The 16,452-nt window shown below is 36.9% G+C and overlaps 1 protein-coding gene across 2 annotated transcripts in view; it reads left to right on the forward strand.

Moving 5' to 3' along the window:
• MED13 (mediator complex subunit 13) overlaps positions 1-16,452 on the forward strand; it is a 97,519-nt gene that overhangs the window by 63,973 nt on the left and 17,094 nt on the right. For both annotated transcript variants that reach the window (XM_069542613.1, XM_069542614.1), the window contains 4 exons: positions 8,532-8,693; positions 12,701-12,924; positions 14,519-14,708; positions 15,582-16,044. In XM_069542613.1, the coding sequence (XP_069398714.1) occupies positions 8,532-8,693; positions 12,701-12,924; positions 14,519-14,708; positions 15,582-16,044 (1,039 nt within the window). The remainder of the gene's footprint in view (positions 1-8,531; positions 8,694-12,700; positions 12,925-14,518; positions 14,709-15,581; positions 16,045-16,452) is intronic.

The following is a 16,452-nucleotide window of genomic DNA, read 5'->3' on the forward strand; positions in this document are numbered from 1 at the left end:
GGACTCACGTTTAGAGAGGGGGAAGAAGAGGAGGGCCCAGGGTAGGAAATTAAGGAGGTATGAAGAAGACCAAGGAAGTATGGTATACTGGTGGATTTAATGTATCTATAGATACAGATTTAATACATAGATTTTTAAAGTAGTAATTAAGAACATAGGCCATGGAACTGACTACTTGGGTTTGAAACGTGGCTCCATCACTATAATTTATGCCCTTGGGCAAATTATTTCATCTCTGTCTCAGTTTTTGGAAATAGTCAGTGATAGTATTTACCTCTTACAATGTTGAGAGAATCAAATGAGCTAATACAAATAAACAGAGACCATATAAAACAGAGTGCCTGGCACAAAATAAGAATTCAGATACTTGCAGTAGTAACAGTAGTAGTAATAAGAGTAGCATTAGTGGTATTCTGTTTTATTATTTGTTTTTAAGAACCAACTCATCTTCTTGTGATGAAAGGTCTCTTCACAAGAAAATAGAATTTATAACAGTATTTGTTGGTGGATGTTAGCTGGACTTACTGTGGTGATCATTTTGCAATACATATGCATCATCATTTTGTACACCTGAAACTAATATTATGTCAATTATACCTCAAAAAAAGAAAAAAGCACGTATTTGCCAAGCAATAGAAAATGCACGATAATGCTCAAAATCCTTTAAGCTAGGCTTCAACAGTACGTGAACTGAGAACTTCCAGATGTACAAGCTGGATTTAGAAAAGGCAGAGGAACCAGAGATCAAATTACCAACATCTGCAGGATCATATAAAAAGCAAGAGAATTCCAGAAAAACATCTGCTTGATTGACTACGCTAAAGCCTTTGACTGTGTGGATCACAACAAACTGGAAAATTCTTCAAGAGATGGGAATACCAGACCACCTTACCTGCCTCCAGAGAAACCTGTGTTCAAGTCAAGAAGCAACAGTTTAGAGTTGGACATGGAACAACAGACTGGTTCCAAATTGGGAAAGGAGTACATCAAGGCTGTATATTGTAACCCTGCTTATTTAACTTATATGCAGAGTTCAGTTCAATTGCTCAGTCATGTCTGACTCTTTGTGACCCCATGAACTGCACCATGCCAGGCCTCCCTGTCCATCACCAACCCCCAGAGTTCACCCAAACCCATATCCATTGAGTTGGTGATGCCATCCGACCATCTCATCCTCTGTCGTCCCCTTCTCCTCCTGCCCTCAATCTTTCCCAGCATCAGGGTCTTTTCCAGTGAGTCAGCTCTTCGCATCAGGTGGCCAAAGTATTGGAGTTTCAGCTTCAGCATCAGTCCTTCCAATGAATGTTCAGGACTGATTTCCTTTAGGATGGACTGATTGGATCTCCTTGCAGTCCAAGGGACTCTCAAGTTCAAAAGCACCACAGTTCAAAAGCATCAATTCTTCGGTGCTCAGCTTTCTTTATAGTCCAACTCTCACATCCATACATGGCCACTGGAAAAACCATAGCCTTGACTAGATAGACCTTTGTTGGCAAAGTAATGTCTCTGCTTTTCAATATGCTGTCTAGGTTGGTCATAACTTTGCTTCCAAGGAGCAAGCGTCTTTTAATTTCATGGCTGCAGTCACCATCTGCAGTGGTTTTGGGGCCCCCCAAAATAAAGTCAGCCACTGTTTCCACTGTTTCCCATCTATTTGCCATGAAGTGATGGGACCAGATGCCATGATCTTCATTTTGTGAATGTTGAGCTTTAAGCCAACTTTTTCACTCTCCTCTTCACCTTCATCAAGAAGCTCTTTACTTCTTCACTTTCTACCACAAAGGTGTTGTCATCTGCATATCTGAGGTATTATTTCTCCCGGCAATCTTGATTCCAGCCTGTGCTTCCTCCAGCCCAGCGTTTCTCATGCTGTACTCTGCATATAAGTTAAATAAGCGGGGTGACAATATACAGCCTTGACGTACTCCTTTTCCTATTTGAATCCAGTCTGTTGTTCCATGTCCAGTTCTCACTGTTGCTTCCTGACCTACATATAGGTTTCTCAAGAGGCAGGACAGGTGGTCTGGTATTCCCATCTCTTTCAGAATTTTCTACAGTTTGTTGTGATCCACACAGTCAAAGGCTTTGGCATAGTCAATAAAGCAGAAACAAATATATGCAGAGTAGTACATCATGCAAAATCCCAGGCTGGATGAAACACAAGCTGAAATCAAGATTGCTGAGAGAAATATCAATAATCTCAGATAAGCAGATGACACCACCCTTATGGCAGAAAGTGAAGAGGAACTAAAGAGCCTCTTGATGAAGGTGATAGAGGAGAGTTTGCTGGCTTAAAACTCAACATTCAAAAAATGAAGATCATGGCATTCGGTCCCATCACTTCATGGCAAATAGATGGGGAAGCAGTGACAGACTATTTTCTTGGGCTCCAAAATCGCTGTAGAAGATGACTGCAGCCATGGAATTAAAAGACACTTGCTCCTTGGAAGACAAGCTATGACCTACCTAGACAGCATATTAAAAAGCAGAATACCACTTTGCTGACAAAAGTCCATATAGTCAAAGGTATGGTTTTTTCCACTAGTCATGTATAGATGTGAAAGTTTGACCGTAAAGAAGGCTGAGTGCTGAAGAGCTGATGCTTTTGAATTGTGGTGCTGGAGAAGACTGTTCAGAGTCTCTTGAATAGCAAGGAGATCTCATCAGTCAGTCTTGAAGGAAATTAACCCTAAGTATTGATTGGACTTCTCTGGTGGCTCAGACGGTAAAGCGTCTGTCTACAATGCGGGAGACCTGGCTTCGATCCCTGGGTTGGGAAGATCCCCTGGAGAAGGAAATGGCAATCCACTCCAGGACTATTGCCTGGAAAATCCCGTGGACAGAGGAGCCTGGTAGTCTACAGCCCATGGGGTCGCAAAGAGTCAGACACGACTGAGCGACTTCACTTCACTTCATTGATTAGAAAGACTGATGCTGAAGCTGAAGCTCCAGTACTTTTGCCACCTGATACAAAGAGCTGACTCATTTGAAAAGACCCTGATGCTGAGAAAGATTGAAGGCAGGAGGTGAAGGGGGTGACAGAGGATGAGATGGTTGGATGACATCACTGAATCAATGGACATGAGTTTGAGCAAACTCTGGGAGATTGTGAAGGACAGGGAAGCCTGGCATGCTACAGTCTGTGGGGCTACACAGAGTTGGACATGACTGAGTGATTGAACAACAGCAACAAATGGCAAATACTGGGTTATTTACCTAATGAGCACTTTTTTTATAACAATAAAGATTGATATAAACAGATAACTCTGCAGCCATAAATAGTAGCAAGCTCTGATTTAATACATTAGTACCTTTGCCCCAATTGTTTCCTCTGCTTGGGACACTTCTTCCAGGTGTTCACATGAGTAACTCTCTTTTCTCTTTTGTCAGAAGTCATCTTAGTGTAAAATTGCAAACCACTCTTCATCTTCCCCATCCTGCTGCTTTTGATTTCTCCCTCTAGTGTTTGCTTATTACCTTCTAAACATGTTGTATAATGTATTAACTATTATCTCTCACTCCATTAAGTTCACTCTGTGTGAGTTCTGTGTACAAGAAATGATTTTTGTCTGTTTTGTTTGTTATGTCCAAAAACCTAAAATAGTACCTGGCATGTAGTAGATGTCCAGAAGTCCAAGGTGTTGAAATATTTGTTAGAAGGAATTAAGAGTCTATAATTTAATGGTAATGTTTATTTTTTTCAAAGTAGGAAAAGCTTTGTTCTAATTATAAAAAATACATACTTTCTGAAAAGAAAGTTAATCTAAATAATATAGATAAATAGAAGTAAAAATTGCCCCAGCCCCATCATTACACCACTGCATGATCACTCATTTTTAAGCAACTTAGGCATATCATACAATTCATCCCTTTGAAGTGAACAACTGAATGGTTTTTAGTTAGCACAGACTTGTGTAGCCATCACCAAAATCAATTTTAGGACATTTTCATCATCCCCAAAATCTATAGTTATGAGCGCTGACTCCTGTTTTCCTCCAACCACCCGCTCCTTGCACTGGCCGATGACCAGTCTATTTTCTGTCTTTGTAGATTTGCCTCTTAAATACTCCATATAAATAATATTATACACTCTATAGTCTTTTGTGATTGACTTCTTTTTCTTAGCATAGTTTTTCAGAGTTCATCCAGGTTGTAGCATGTGTTAGTACTTAATTCATTTTTATTGCCAAATAATATTCTATTTCTGCATATACCACATTTTATTTACCTGTTCATCTGTTGATGGGGCATTTGGATTGTTTACCCTCTTTGGCTGATGTGAATAACGATACACTGAACATTTGTGTACAAGTTTTTGTGTAAACATGTACTTTTATTAGTCTTGAGTGAACTTGATAACTCTTGTTTTACTTTCTGAGAAATTACCAGACTCTTTTCTAAAGCAGCTGCTCCATTTTACATTCCCATCGCAGTGTGTGAGGGTTCCACTTTTTCCACATTCTCATTAACACTTGTCGTCATGTGTTTGTAATTATTGCCATCATCATCATCATACTGGATTGTGAAATATTATCTCATCATTGTTTTGATTTGCATTTCCCTAATGACTAATGATGCTGAATGTCTTTTCATGTGTTTATTGCCTGTTTCTATTTTTTCTTTGGAGAAATGTCTTTTCAGATCCTTTGCCCATTTTTAAATTAGATTGTTTTGTTTTTCATTGTTGAGTTGTGAGTGTTCTTTATATCTTCTGGATATAAGTTTCTTAACATCTGCACGTATTTTCTCCTTTTCTCTGGTTTGTCTTTTCCCTTTCTTGATGCTATCATTTGAAGGAGAAGAGTTTTTAATTTTGATGAAGTTCAGTGTATTACTCTCTTATGTACTTTTTGGTTTGTACTTTTGGTCCATACTTTTGGTGCCATATCTACAAAGACTTTAATCCTAAGTCATGAAAATTTACTTCTGTTTTTTTTCTGTGAGTTTTATTGTTTCATCACATATTTACATCTGTGATCCATTCTGAATTAACTTTGGTATGTCATGTAAGGAAGAGGTTCAGTTTTTTTCTTTTGCACATGAATATCCAGTTGCCTTAGAACCATTTGTTGAGAAGATTATCTTTTCACATTGAATTGTGTTGGCATCTTTGTCAAAAATCAATTGACTGTAAATATGAAGTTTTATTTCTGGATGCTTATTTCTGTTTTACTCAACAGAATATCTGTTCTTCATGATCACTCTTAAAAATACGTATTCTAAAACCATTGCTTTCCAACCAGATTTCAGCTTTGAGACCTGGCAGTTATATTCTTTTTCATGCATTCCTTCCCACAAGATTATAAGATCCCTGAAGACATGAATAAGAATGTATTTCACAGTATTCCCAGCAGCTAGCATAATTCCTGAACTATAGTAGGTCTTTGTTATATGTTTTTAATAATGAAAGATTGTGAATGAGAATCTCTCTGAATTAAAATCAAACTGTAAATTCCTGAACTTTACTCAGATCAGAATTTCTCAGGGTAAGCTCTGTATATGTGTTTTATAAAAGTTCCCCTTTTGGTTATGATAAACAACCTTAGCCAGTGAAAGCTTCTAGATTTTATGTAAACACATATCAATACACAGTTCTATTTGTGTAAAATATCTTCCAGTTTTAAAACCTGTTTTTTATTTACTAGTGTATTATCAGTCCACTTCAAATAGCTCTTATCACTTTAAGTAGTATTTTTGCTATGTATATACTAGTTTATTAAGTGTAATAGTTATTCAGCAATATATCTGAAATTTAGTTATTTCTGATTCTGTATACTATTTATTGGAGAAGGCAATGGCAACCCACTCCAGTACTCTTGTCTGGAAAATCCCATGGACGGAGGAGCCTGGTAGGCTGCAGTCCATGGGGTCACACAGAGTCGGACATGACTGAAGCGACTTAGCAACAGCAGCAGCATACTATTTATAGATATAGGGAATTAGAGTAGGAAATAATAGGTTAGGCAATAATAATAATAATGAATTAAAGTTAAATGATTTAATGTAACAGAGTGCTCAGACAAGATTTAATGATAGAACTGAACCATTCTCAAGGGACAGATTAATTATATTAGGAAATTTCATGGTTTTTTTAGAAAGCTATTTGATGTTTAAGAGCATCACCTTTCATATCCATTCTGATAGTTGGTCAGAAATGTAGATCATAATAATTTGATAATCTTTAAATCTATTCAAGTCTAGGTTTATAAAAATTATGTGGGTATTTAAGTCTAGGTTTATAAAGTATTTATGTACATTAAGACAATATCTAGCAGTGTGAACAAGTTTATCTGTTACTATGCAAATTGTGTACTTTACAATCGTTACAGTTTACTATTTTTCACAAATTAAACTTTAATCATAGTAACCAGTGTTATCTATCTGATCTTTTTACCAAACTAGAGGTATTTAAAGTGGATAATTAATAATACCATTTAATAATACCAATTAATGGTACCATTTGTGTATGAGGTAGTGTTCTGTCTATTAAGGTACCATGGAAAAGAAATGCAAAAAAGCAAAATGGCTGTCTGGGGAGGCCTTACAGCTGTACAAAGAAGAGAAGCGAAAAGCAAAGGACAAAGGAAAGATATAAGCATCTGAATGCAGAGTTCCAAAGAATAGGAAGAAGAGATAAGAAAGCCTTCCTCAGCAATCAATGCAAAGAAATCGAGAAAAATAACAGAATGGGAAAGACTAGAGATCTCTTCAAGAAAATTAGAGATACCAAGGGAACATTTCACGTGAAGATGGGCTCGATAAAGGACAGAAATGGTATGGACCTAACAGAAGCAGAAGATATTAAGAAGAGGTGGCAGGAATACACAGAAGAACTATACAGAAAAGATCTTCAAGACCAAGATAATCACAATGGTGTGATCAGTCACCTAGAGCCAGACATCCTGGAATGTGAAGTCAAGTGGGCCTTAGAAAGCATCACTATGAACAAAGCTAATGGAGGTGATGGAATTCCAGTTGAGCTATTTCAAATCCTGGAAGATGATGCTATGAAAATGCTGCCCTCAATATGCCAGCAAATTTGGAAAACTCAGCAGTGGCCACAGGACTGGAAAAGGTCAGTTTTCATTCCAATCCCAAAGAAAGGCAATGCCAAAGAATGCTCAAACTACCGCACAATTGCACTCATCTCACACGCTAGTGAAGTAATGCTCAAAATTCTCCAAGCCAGGCTTCAGCAATACGTGAACCGTGAACTCCCTGATGTCCAAGCTGGTTTTAGAAAAGGCAGAGGAACCAGAGATCAAATTGCCAACATCTGCTGGATCATGGAAAAAGCAAGAGGTTTCCAGAAAAACATCTATTTCTGCTTTATTGACTATGCCAAAGCCTTTGACTGTGTGGATCACAATAAACTGTGGAAAATTCTGAAAGAGATGGGAATACCAGACCACCTGACCTGCCTCTTGAGAAATCTGTATGCAGGTCAGGAAGCAGCAGTTAGAACTGGACATGGAACAACAGACTGGTTCCAAAAGGAAAAGGAGTACGTCAAGGCTCTATACTGTCACCCTGCTTATTTAACTTCTATGCAGAGTACATCATGAGAAACGCTGGGCTGGAAGAAGCAGAAGCTGGAATCAAGATTGCCGGGAGAAATATAAATTACCTCAGATATGCAGATGACACCACCCTTATGGCAGAAAGTGAAGAGGAACTAAAAAGCCTCTTGATGAAAGTGGAGAGTGGAAAAGTTGGCTTAAAGCTCAACATTCAGAAAATGAAGATCATGGCATCTGGTCCCATCACTTCATGGGAAATAGATGGGGAAACAGTGTCAGACTTTATTATTTTGGGCTCCAGAATCACTGCAGATGGTGACTGCAGCCATGAAATTAAAAGGCGCTTACTCGTTGGAGGAAAAGTTGTGACCAACCTAGATAGCATATTCAAAAGCAGAGACATTACTTTGCCGACTAAGGTCCGTCTAGTCAAGGCTAAGGTTTTTCCAGGAGTCATGTATGGATGTGAGAGTTGGACTGTGAAGAAAGCTGAGCACTGAAGAATTGATGCTTTTGAACTGTGGTGCTGGAGAAGACTCTTGAGAGTCCCTTGGACTGCAAGGAGATCAGCCCTGGGATTTCTTTGAAAGGAATGATGCTAAAGCTGAAACTCCAGTACTTTGGCCACCTCATGCGAAGAGTTGACTCATTGGAAAAGACTCTGATGCTGGGAGGGATTGGGGGCAGGAGGAGAAGGGGACGACAGAGGAGGAGATGGCTGGATGGCATCGCTGACTCGATGGACGTGAGTCTGAGTGAACTCCGGGAGTTGGTGATGGACAGGGAGGCCTGGCGTGCTGCGATTGATGGGGTCACAAAGAGTCGGACACGACTGAAGTGACTTAGCTTGCACGCACAGATCATTTTAGATAGAACTCAATATAGTTCTCTCTACAAGCAGATGCTTAATATTGGTGATGTAGAGCTGAATTTACTTTCCTAGATGGATTTGTTATCTTAAAATTTTTTGTTTGTTGACAATAACAATTCTTCTTTTTTTAATGGTTGTAGATGTGAGTGTGCAGTGCTCACAAGATATACTTCGAATGCTCCTATCGCTTCAGCCAGTTCTTCAGGATGCTATTCAGAAAAAAAGAACAGTAAGGCCTTGGGGGGTTCAAGGTCCTCTCACTTGGCAACAATTTCATAAAATGGCTGGCCGAGGCTCTTATGGTAAGTAATTTATAATCACATGTATTGACTTATTTCATATCAGTTCTCAGTATCTTTACCCAACTGTAATAAGCACATTTATCTTCCTTAAATATTTCTGTGGCATATGCTTGACTTAAGGCCATTGTGGTCAATCTCAGCCTTCCTTATTTTAAACATTTTCAGCATTCAGTTTACTGAATTTTCCAATCTCACTTCAGAAAGAACACCTTGTTTTTACATGTTACATTGACCAGTAAGATTCTATGCTAAGAAAGAATCATACTGCCAAATTTTTTAAAAGGATTGATACACTACTTTTTTTGTAAGTTACCAATTTACATACAAAATTGAATGAAAAATGATATAAAAAAGATAATCCTAGTGATAAGAGGCCCAAAGGTCTTCCTTTTTTAAAAAAACAAAAACATGAAATTTGCCAGTTGTGACAAGAATAACTCCCACATAGTACACAGTAGATTTGTAATCAACTGTAATGGAAGGAACATTCATAATACTTGAACTATCTGTTGAACATTGTCTCTAGAGGGGAAAAAATTGTCTCTGAAAGGTGAGATGTAATTGGAACTTTAAAATATATTTGGAATCACAGTCCTTAGCATTGAAATCCTTGACTTTTTTGCATGGTTTTAGAATGCATCATGTACAGAAGTAGTAGATTTGCTCATATTTTCCTTTTCCTCTTATTAATGGGTAAATAAATTTCATTTAAAAAAAAAAAAAGATATTCGGGGCTTCCCTGGTGACTCAGTGGTTAAGAATCTGCCTGCCAATGCAGATAGGTTCTATCCCTGGTCCCTGAAGATCCCACAAGCTGCAGAGCAGCTAAGCCCATAAGCTAGCACTCTAGAGCCTGTGACCTGCAACTCTTGAAGTCCAGGTGTCTAGAGTCCATGCTCTGCAACAAGAGAAACCATTGCAATGAGAATCCTATGCACTACAACTAGAGAGCAACCCCTGCTCGCTGCAACTAGAGAAAGCCTGTGTGCAACAACAAAGATGCAACTCAGTCATTAAAAAAAAAACAAAACACCTTGATACTCAGTGAAAACTGCAGTTTAATTATAGTATTTTTAGTTTCTTTTTTTTCTATTATTTAAATAGATTTACAATGATTTTAAAAGATTTAAAATGATTTACAATGTTAGTTTCAGGTGTGCAACAAAATGATTCAGTTATACATATATTTATTCTTTTTTAGATTCTTTTCTCATATAGGTCATCACAGAACCTTGAGTTAGGGTTGTACAGTAGGTCTTTGTTGATTATGTATAGTAGTGTGTATATCACAGGCTCCCAATTTATCCCTTCCCCCTACATTTCCCCTTTAGTAACAAACGGTAAGTTTGTTTTCAATATATGTAAGTATGTTTCTGTGTTTACTAATAAGTTGATTTGTATCTTTTTTTTGTAAGTAGATTCCACAGCTGAATAATCTATGATATTTGTCTTTGTCTGACTTATTTAGTATAATAATTTCTAGGTCCATGCATGTTGCTGCAAATGGCATTTTTTCGTTCTTTTTTATTGCTGAGTAATATTCCATTATAGGGTTCCCAGGTGGTGCTGCAGGTAAAGAACCTGCTGGCCAATGCAGGAGACATAAGAGATCTGGGTTCGATCCCTGGATCGGGAAGGTCTCTTGGAGAAGGGCATGGCAACCTACTCCAGTATTCTTACCTGGAGAATCCTGTGGACAGAGGAGCCTGGAGGGCTATGGTCCATAGGGTCGCACAGAATCAGACACGACTGAAGTGACTTAGCACACAGCACAGGCACACATTCCATTGTATATATGTACTGAACTTCCCAGGTAGGGCAGTGGTAGAGAATCTCCCTGCCACACAGGAGACCCAGGTTTGATCACTGGTCAGTCAGGAAGATCCTCTGGAGAAGAAAATGACAATCCACTCCAATATTCTTTTTTTTTTTCTTCTTCTTCTTAATGCCAGTATTTTTGCCTGAGAATCTCATGGACAGAAGAGCCTGGTGGGCTACAGTCCCTAGGGATGCAAAGAGTCAGACACAACTTAGCAGCTAAACAACATTTGTACCATGTCTTCTTTATCCATTTCTTTTTCAGTGGACCTTTAGATTACTTCCATGCCTCGGCTGTTGTAAATAGTGCTGCAATGAACATTGGGGTGCATGTATCCTTCGGGATTATGATTTTCTCCAGATACATGCCCAGGAGTGGGATTGCTGGATCATGTGGTATTTCTAAGTTTTTTAAGGAACTTCCATATTGTTCTCCATGATGGTTATACCAATTTGCATTCCCACATACAGTATAGCAGGGTTCCCTTTTTTCCACACCCTCTCCAGCATTTGTTGTTATCATATTTTTACATTCTTTTTAACAGTCAGATGGCTGCATATATTCCATTATTCTTTACACATGGTGTAATTTTTACCAGTCTACTGTTTATGGATGTGTATTGTTTGCATCATTATCATTACAGCTGTTTTTCTATAATGTACACAATCCCTGGCTTAAAGCACATGTGTAATTTTTTTTAAAAAAGTATTGCCAAATTGCTCCCTACCATAGCAGTTTAAACTCCCATCAATAAAATGCCTGTTTCCCCAAACCTTTGCCAGTGAGGTGCTGAGTAGATGGGAGAAAATGGTGTGTTTCTTTATAGTTTGAATGGTAGAATAATACAGACTGTAAGGGTAGATTTCCTGAATCCTAATCCCATTTGTGCCACTTCTTGTGTGACACTGGACAAGTTATTAACTCCTCTATTCCTGCTTTCTCACCTCTAAAATCAAGTTAATATTAGTGTCTGCCTCATGGTTTTCATGGGGTTAAATGACTTAATGTATGTAAAGATCTTTGAACATTACCTGGCATGTAGCACTTGCTATTAATTATTTTAAATTCTTTGCTCTTAATGAGATCAAGCATCTTTTTATGTATAAGAGGTATTTCTGGGTTTTGTGAACTTTGTCCATATCCTTTGCCCATTTTTCTGTTATGATGTTGATCATTTTCTTATGGATTTATAGGTTCCCTTTCTATGGTAAGGGAATTAACCTTTTGTTGTATGTGTTGCAAATCTTTTCTTCTGATTTGTTTTTAATTGTTTGCCTTTGTTAGTAGTATTTTTTCATGCCGCAATTTAAAATTTATATTGTCAGGTTAATAATTTTTTTTTTTTTAGTTTTAAATTTTATTTTTAATATTAATTTTGGCCTTGCTGTTTCTTCATTGCTGCTTGTGGACTTTAATCTAGTTGCAGTGAGTGGGGCTACTCCCTAGTTGTGGTGTGCCGGCTTCTCATTGCTATGGTTTCTCTTGGTACAGAGCATGGGCTCTAGGTACGTGGGCTTCAGTAGTTGTAACACATGGGCTTGTTGCCCCATGGCATGTGGAATCTTCTCAGACCAGGGATTAAACCCATGTCCCCTGCACTGGGAGGTGGATTCTTAACTGCTGGACCACCAGAGAAGTCCAGGTCAATCAATTTGTATATGTACAGATTTTACATTACGCCTGCGAAGATTTTTTCTAGTCTAAATTTATTCAAAGTAAAATGATGATGATATAGGTGAAAGGGATTAACAGGTACAAACTTCCAACTATAAATAAATCATGGGGACGTAATGTACACATGGGCAATGCAGTTCGTAAAATTATAACAACTTTGTGTGGTGAATAATAGTAACAGATCTGATTTTGGTGATTATTTTATAATGTATAAATATGTCAAATCACTGTGTTGTACACCTGAAACTAATATTTTTAAAAACTCTCCCTCCCATATTTTCTTTTGTACTGATAAGTTTTTCACCCAAATTAATTTTTTTCATTTAAGTGAAGGTATAAGTCACATGTTTCATACAGATTTTTAGTAAATTCCTAACTGTAAAAGTCTCAGTCACTGACTTTTAGGCATTTTTGTCTTTAAATATTTTTACTACTAATAATAACTTCACTAACTCTTGACATTTAAATGTTCCTCTTTTAGATCTTTTCTTAAAATATGTCTTTTCTTATTTAGGAACTGATGAATCTCCAGAACCACTGCCAATTCCCACGTTTTTGTTGGGTTATGATTTTGATTTTCTGGTGCTTTCTCCATTTGCTCTCCCTTACTGGGAGAGACTTATGCTGGAACCCTATGGATCTCAAAGAGATATAGCCTATGTTGTACTCTGTCCAGAAAATGAAGCCTTGTTAAATGGAGCTAAAAGCTTTTTTAGAGATCTTACTGCAATATATGAGGTAGGTACTTTAAAAGATCGTTTTAAAACACCTTATGATTTGTATGTTTATATATAAAATATACTGAACATTTCAGTTGATTGGTAAAGAATAATAATGATGTCAGGCTAGATGTTTAGTTCTTGTACCAGCCAGTTACATTCTTTACCGCTTTGACCCGGATCCCTTGTTAGATGTGTATGCCATGACTCACGGTGGAAGTTGCCATACTGAGGGAAAACATTGTATGCGTATACAGCCCATTTAAGATAATCTTTTTCTGAAAGAAAGGGTAATGTTGTTAAATGGCTAGGAAAAAAATTACATTTTTAAAAATTCTAGTCTTAAAAAAAATTCTTAATTCTGCAGGACCTCAGGTAGTGACTGTAGTCATTTTGCTCATAGTAAGTATATAGCTATGATAAATTTTATTTCTGAAATTTTTGGCTGGTCTTTTAAGTTATAATTCTTAGGTTGTATCAATCATTGAGTGCAATGATTATAAGTTTTAAGTACTCTGGAACATAAAGTCTTCATTTTATAGTCATTCCTGAGTATCCTGAGGGTATTGATTTTAGGACCCCTTGCAGATATCCAAATCTATGGATGCCCAATCTCTTATATAAAATGTCGTAGTATTTGCATATAATCTACACATATCCTCACTTATACTTTAAACCATCTCTAGAGTACTTCCAATATCAAATACTATGTAAGTAGTTGCAGATGTGGGAAATTCAAGTTTTGCTTTTTGAAACTTTTTTTTTTTTTTATATTTTTGATTCATGGTTGGTTGGTTGAATCTATGGTTGCAAAACCTAAGGATATGAAGGACCGATGGTATTTTCCTTTTCCTGCAAATACTTGGAAGTCTAGTCTTTAAAATTTCTTCTACAGTCTGAATCATTATTTTGTGCCAGTTTAGTTCCTCATTAATATTCTGCTTAATAATTGCAAGATATCTGTAGTGTGTTTTATAAAAGAAAATATTTCCAAAGAGTGTTACTTAGAACACTAGTCCTACAAAATCTTCTGAGAAAAAAATTCCATAGTTAGATAGTTTTGGGGAGACATTGTGTATTTATTTACCTTTTAGAGATTCATTATATACGTTAGATTATTAAAGCCTTTGAAATTCTTACAGTAAAGAAATTCTTTGTCATAAGTTTTTGTAACCCAGTGTTGCAAACCTATTTGAAATTAGACTTCGTATAACAAACCATAGTGGCCAGCAGAATTGGAGGCAGAGCTGAATATTTGTATTTATATACATGGTTTGAAATAGTTATATGACTTAAAATGGCTGCAGATCTATACTCAGTTACTTCTGTATTCTGCAAGTTTTTGTTATTCAAAGTACGTGGTTTTAGTGCTATTATTATTATCTAGGTGTTTTATTTCATTGGAGATAACTTTGATAGAAATTTAATGGATTTCTAATGTAAAAAGCATGAAGACCTATGGCACTGTTTCACACTTGATAGTTTTATTCCAAATGTTAATTATAAATTATAAAGCTTATTCTTTAAATAGCTTCAATGCTTTATTTTATGACATGTACTAAAAACAACTGTAGCAAATTCACTAATTCTGATTTCTGTATGTATATTTATAGTGTTGTCGATTGGGTCAACATAGACCTATTTCTCGATTATTGACGGATGGAATCATGAGAGTTGGATCTACTGCATCAAAGAAATTATCAGAAAAGTTGGTAGCAGAATGGTTTTCTCAGGCAGCTGATGGTAACAGTGAAGCATTTTCTAAACTCAAGCTTTATGCACAAGTCTGCAGATACGACCTAGGTATTGAAATTATATTTATTGTATAAGGCCAATTTTAGCAAAGTATGACCCAGTCCACCAACTTTTTATAAATAATATTTTAATGAAACACAGCCATTCATTTATTTACAGGTTGCCTGGGCCTCCTTTTGTGCTATTAAAATCAGAGCTAAGTAGTTGTGACAGAGACTGTGTAACTTGCAAAGCCAAAAATATTTACTATCTGATCCTTTACAGAAAAAACTTTGATCACTACAATAGGGCTCCTATCAAGTAGGAAGATATGTGTTTTTTGTTTAAGTTTATTAACATTGAGATTCTTGATTTGTTAATGGTTTAGAGATAAAAACAACTTGTAGTTCCCTCTATAATATCAAGAGAGAGTTCTTTGTTAGAATTAAGAAAATGACAATTATTAAGACTTGTTTTTAAAACCCTTAACTGAATATCAGTGGATTTACTTTAGACTTAATCCAAAGAGACACAGAACCAAAATGCTGAACCTCATTAGACATTCCTATCATTTGAACTCCATAATTTGAACCCCTCTGTTTTATATTGAATTAGTCCCCAGTATAGTCAGTTTTCAACTTGTGACCAGGGAACTCTTTGAATGGTTTAATGAAAACTTGCTGGATATTTCATGGAAATCATTTTTTTTAATTTTGTATCTGTTGGTTTTTCAATTGAAAGTGGTTTCCAATTCCACTCAGAATTCATTTTTTTCACTTTCTAGGGGAAATAGTAAGCTAGTGTGTGCTACACTGTTACCAGGCAACTTAGGGAGAGGGTAATTACTGAAAAAGTATCCACTAATTATTATTCACATAGTAACTAAAGAACCAATTAGTGAAATAAAGAATTAACTATCCTGCTTGTTTTTATTTTCTTTAGGTCCTTATCTTGCGTCCCAGCCATTAGACAGCTCTTTACTTTCCCAGCCAAATTTAGTTGCCCCTACAAGTCAGTCTTTGATTACACCACCTCAGATGACAAGTACTGGAAATGCTGGTACCCCATCTGCCACCCTGGCCTCTACAGTGAGCAGCACTATGACAATGACTTCAGGTGTTGCCATGTCTTCTTCAGTTGCCACAGCTAACTCAACCTTGACTACAACTTCAACTTCATCTTCGTTGTCCTCCAACTTGAATAGTGGAATGTCATCAAATAAACTACCTTCATTTCCACCTTTTGGCACTATGAACAGTAGCGCTACGGGATCCATGTCTACACAAGCAAGTACAGTTCCGAATAGCCAGCTAGGAGGGCAACCTCCATCAGCTCTACAAACTGCTGGCATTTCTGGAGAGTCGTCTTCAGTTCCCACTCAGCCACATCCTGATGTGTCTGAAAGGTATCTTTAAATATACTAATTTTGCAGAAATATAAATATATGCCGCTTCTGTCTGAATAAGAATATAGAAAAGCCTTTGATCTTACCCTTGAAATTTTAGTTTTTAATGTTGAATATTTTACCTATAAAATTATGATGAAGACTCTTTGTAAAGTCTTTTATCATAGAATCTCAGAGTGGAAATGAAGACCCTGAAAACCATCTAGTCCAGTTGTCCTGTGATGTTTGAGTCTATTCTGTGACATAATTGTCAAGTTGAGTCGCCTGTGCAAATCACTCCAGTAATCTATAAGTCTCTATTGAATGACCCTGTTCAGAGGCATAAGAGTTGTACCAGGGTTTGAATCTTGCTCTGTCACTTACTGGCTGTATCACTTTAGGAAAGTTACCTAACCTTTTTGAGCCAGT

This window comes from Ovis canadensis, chromosome 11 (genome assembly GCF_042477335.2).
Source record: "Ovis canadensis isolate MfBH-ARS-UI-01 breed Bighorn chromosome 11, ARS-UI_OviCan_v2, whole genome shotgun sequence".
In the NCBI taxonomy this organism is placed as follows: domain Eukaryota; kingdom Metazoa; phylum Chordata; class Mammalia; order Artiodactyla; family Bovidae; genus Ovis; species Ovis canadensis.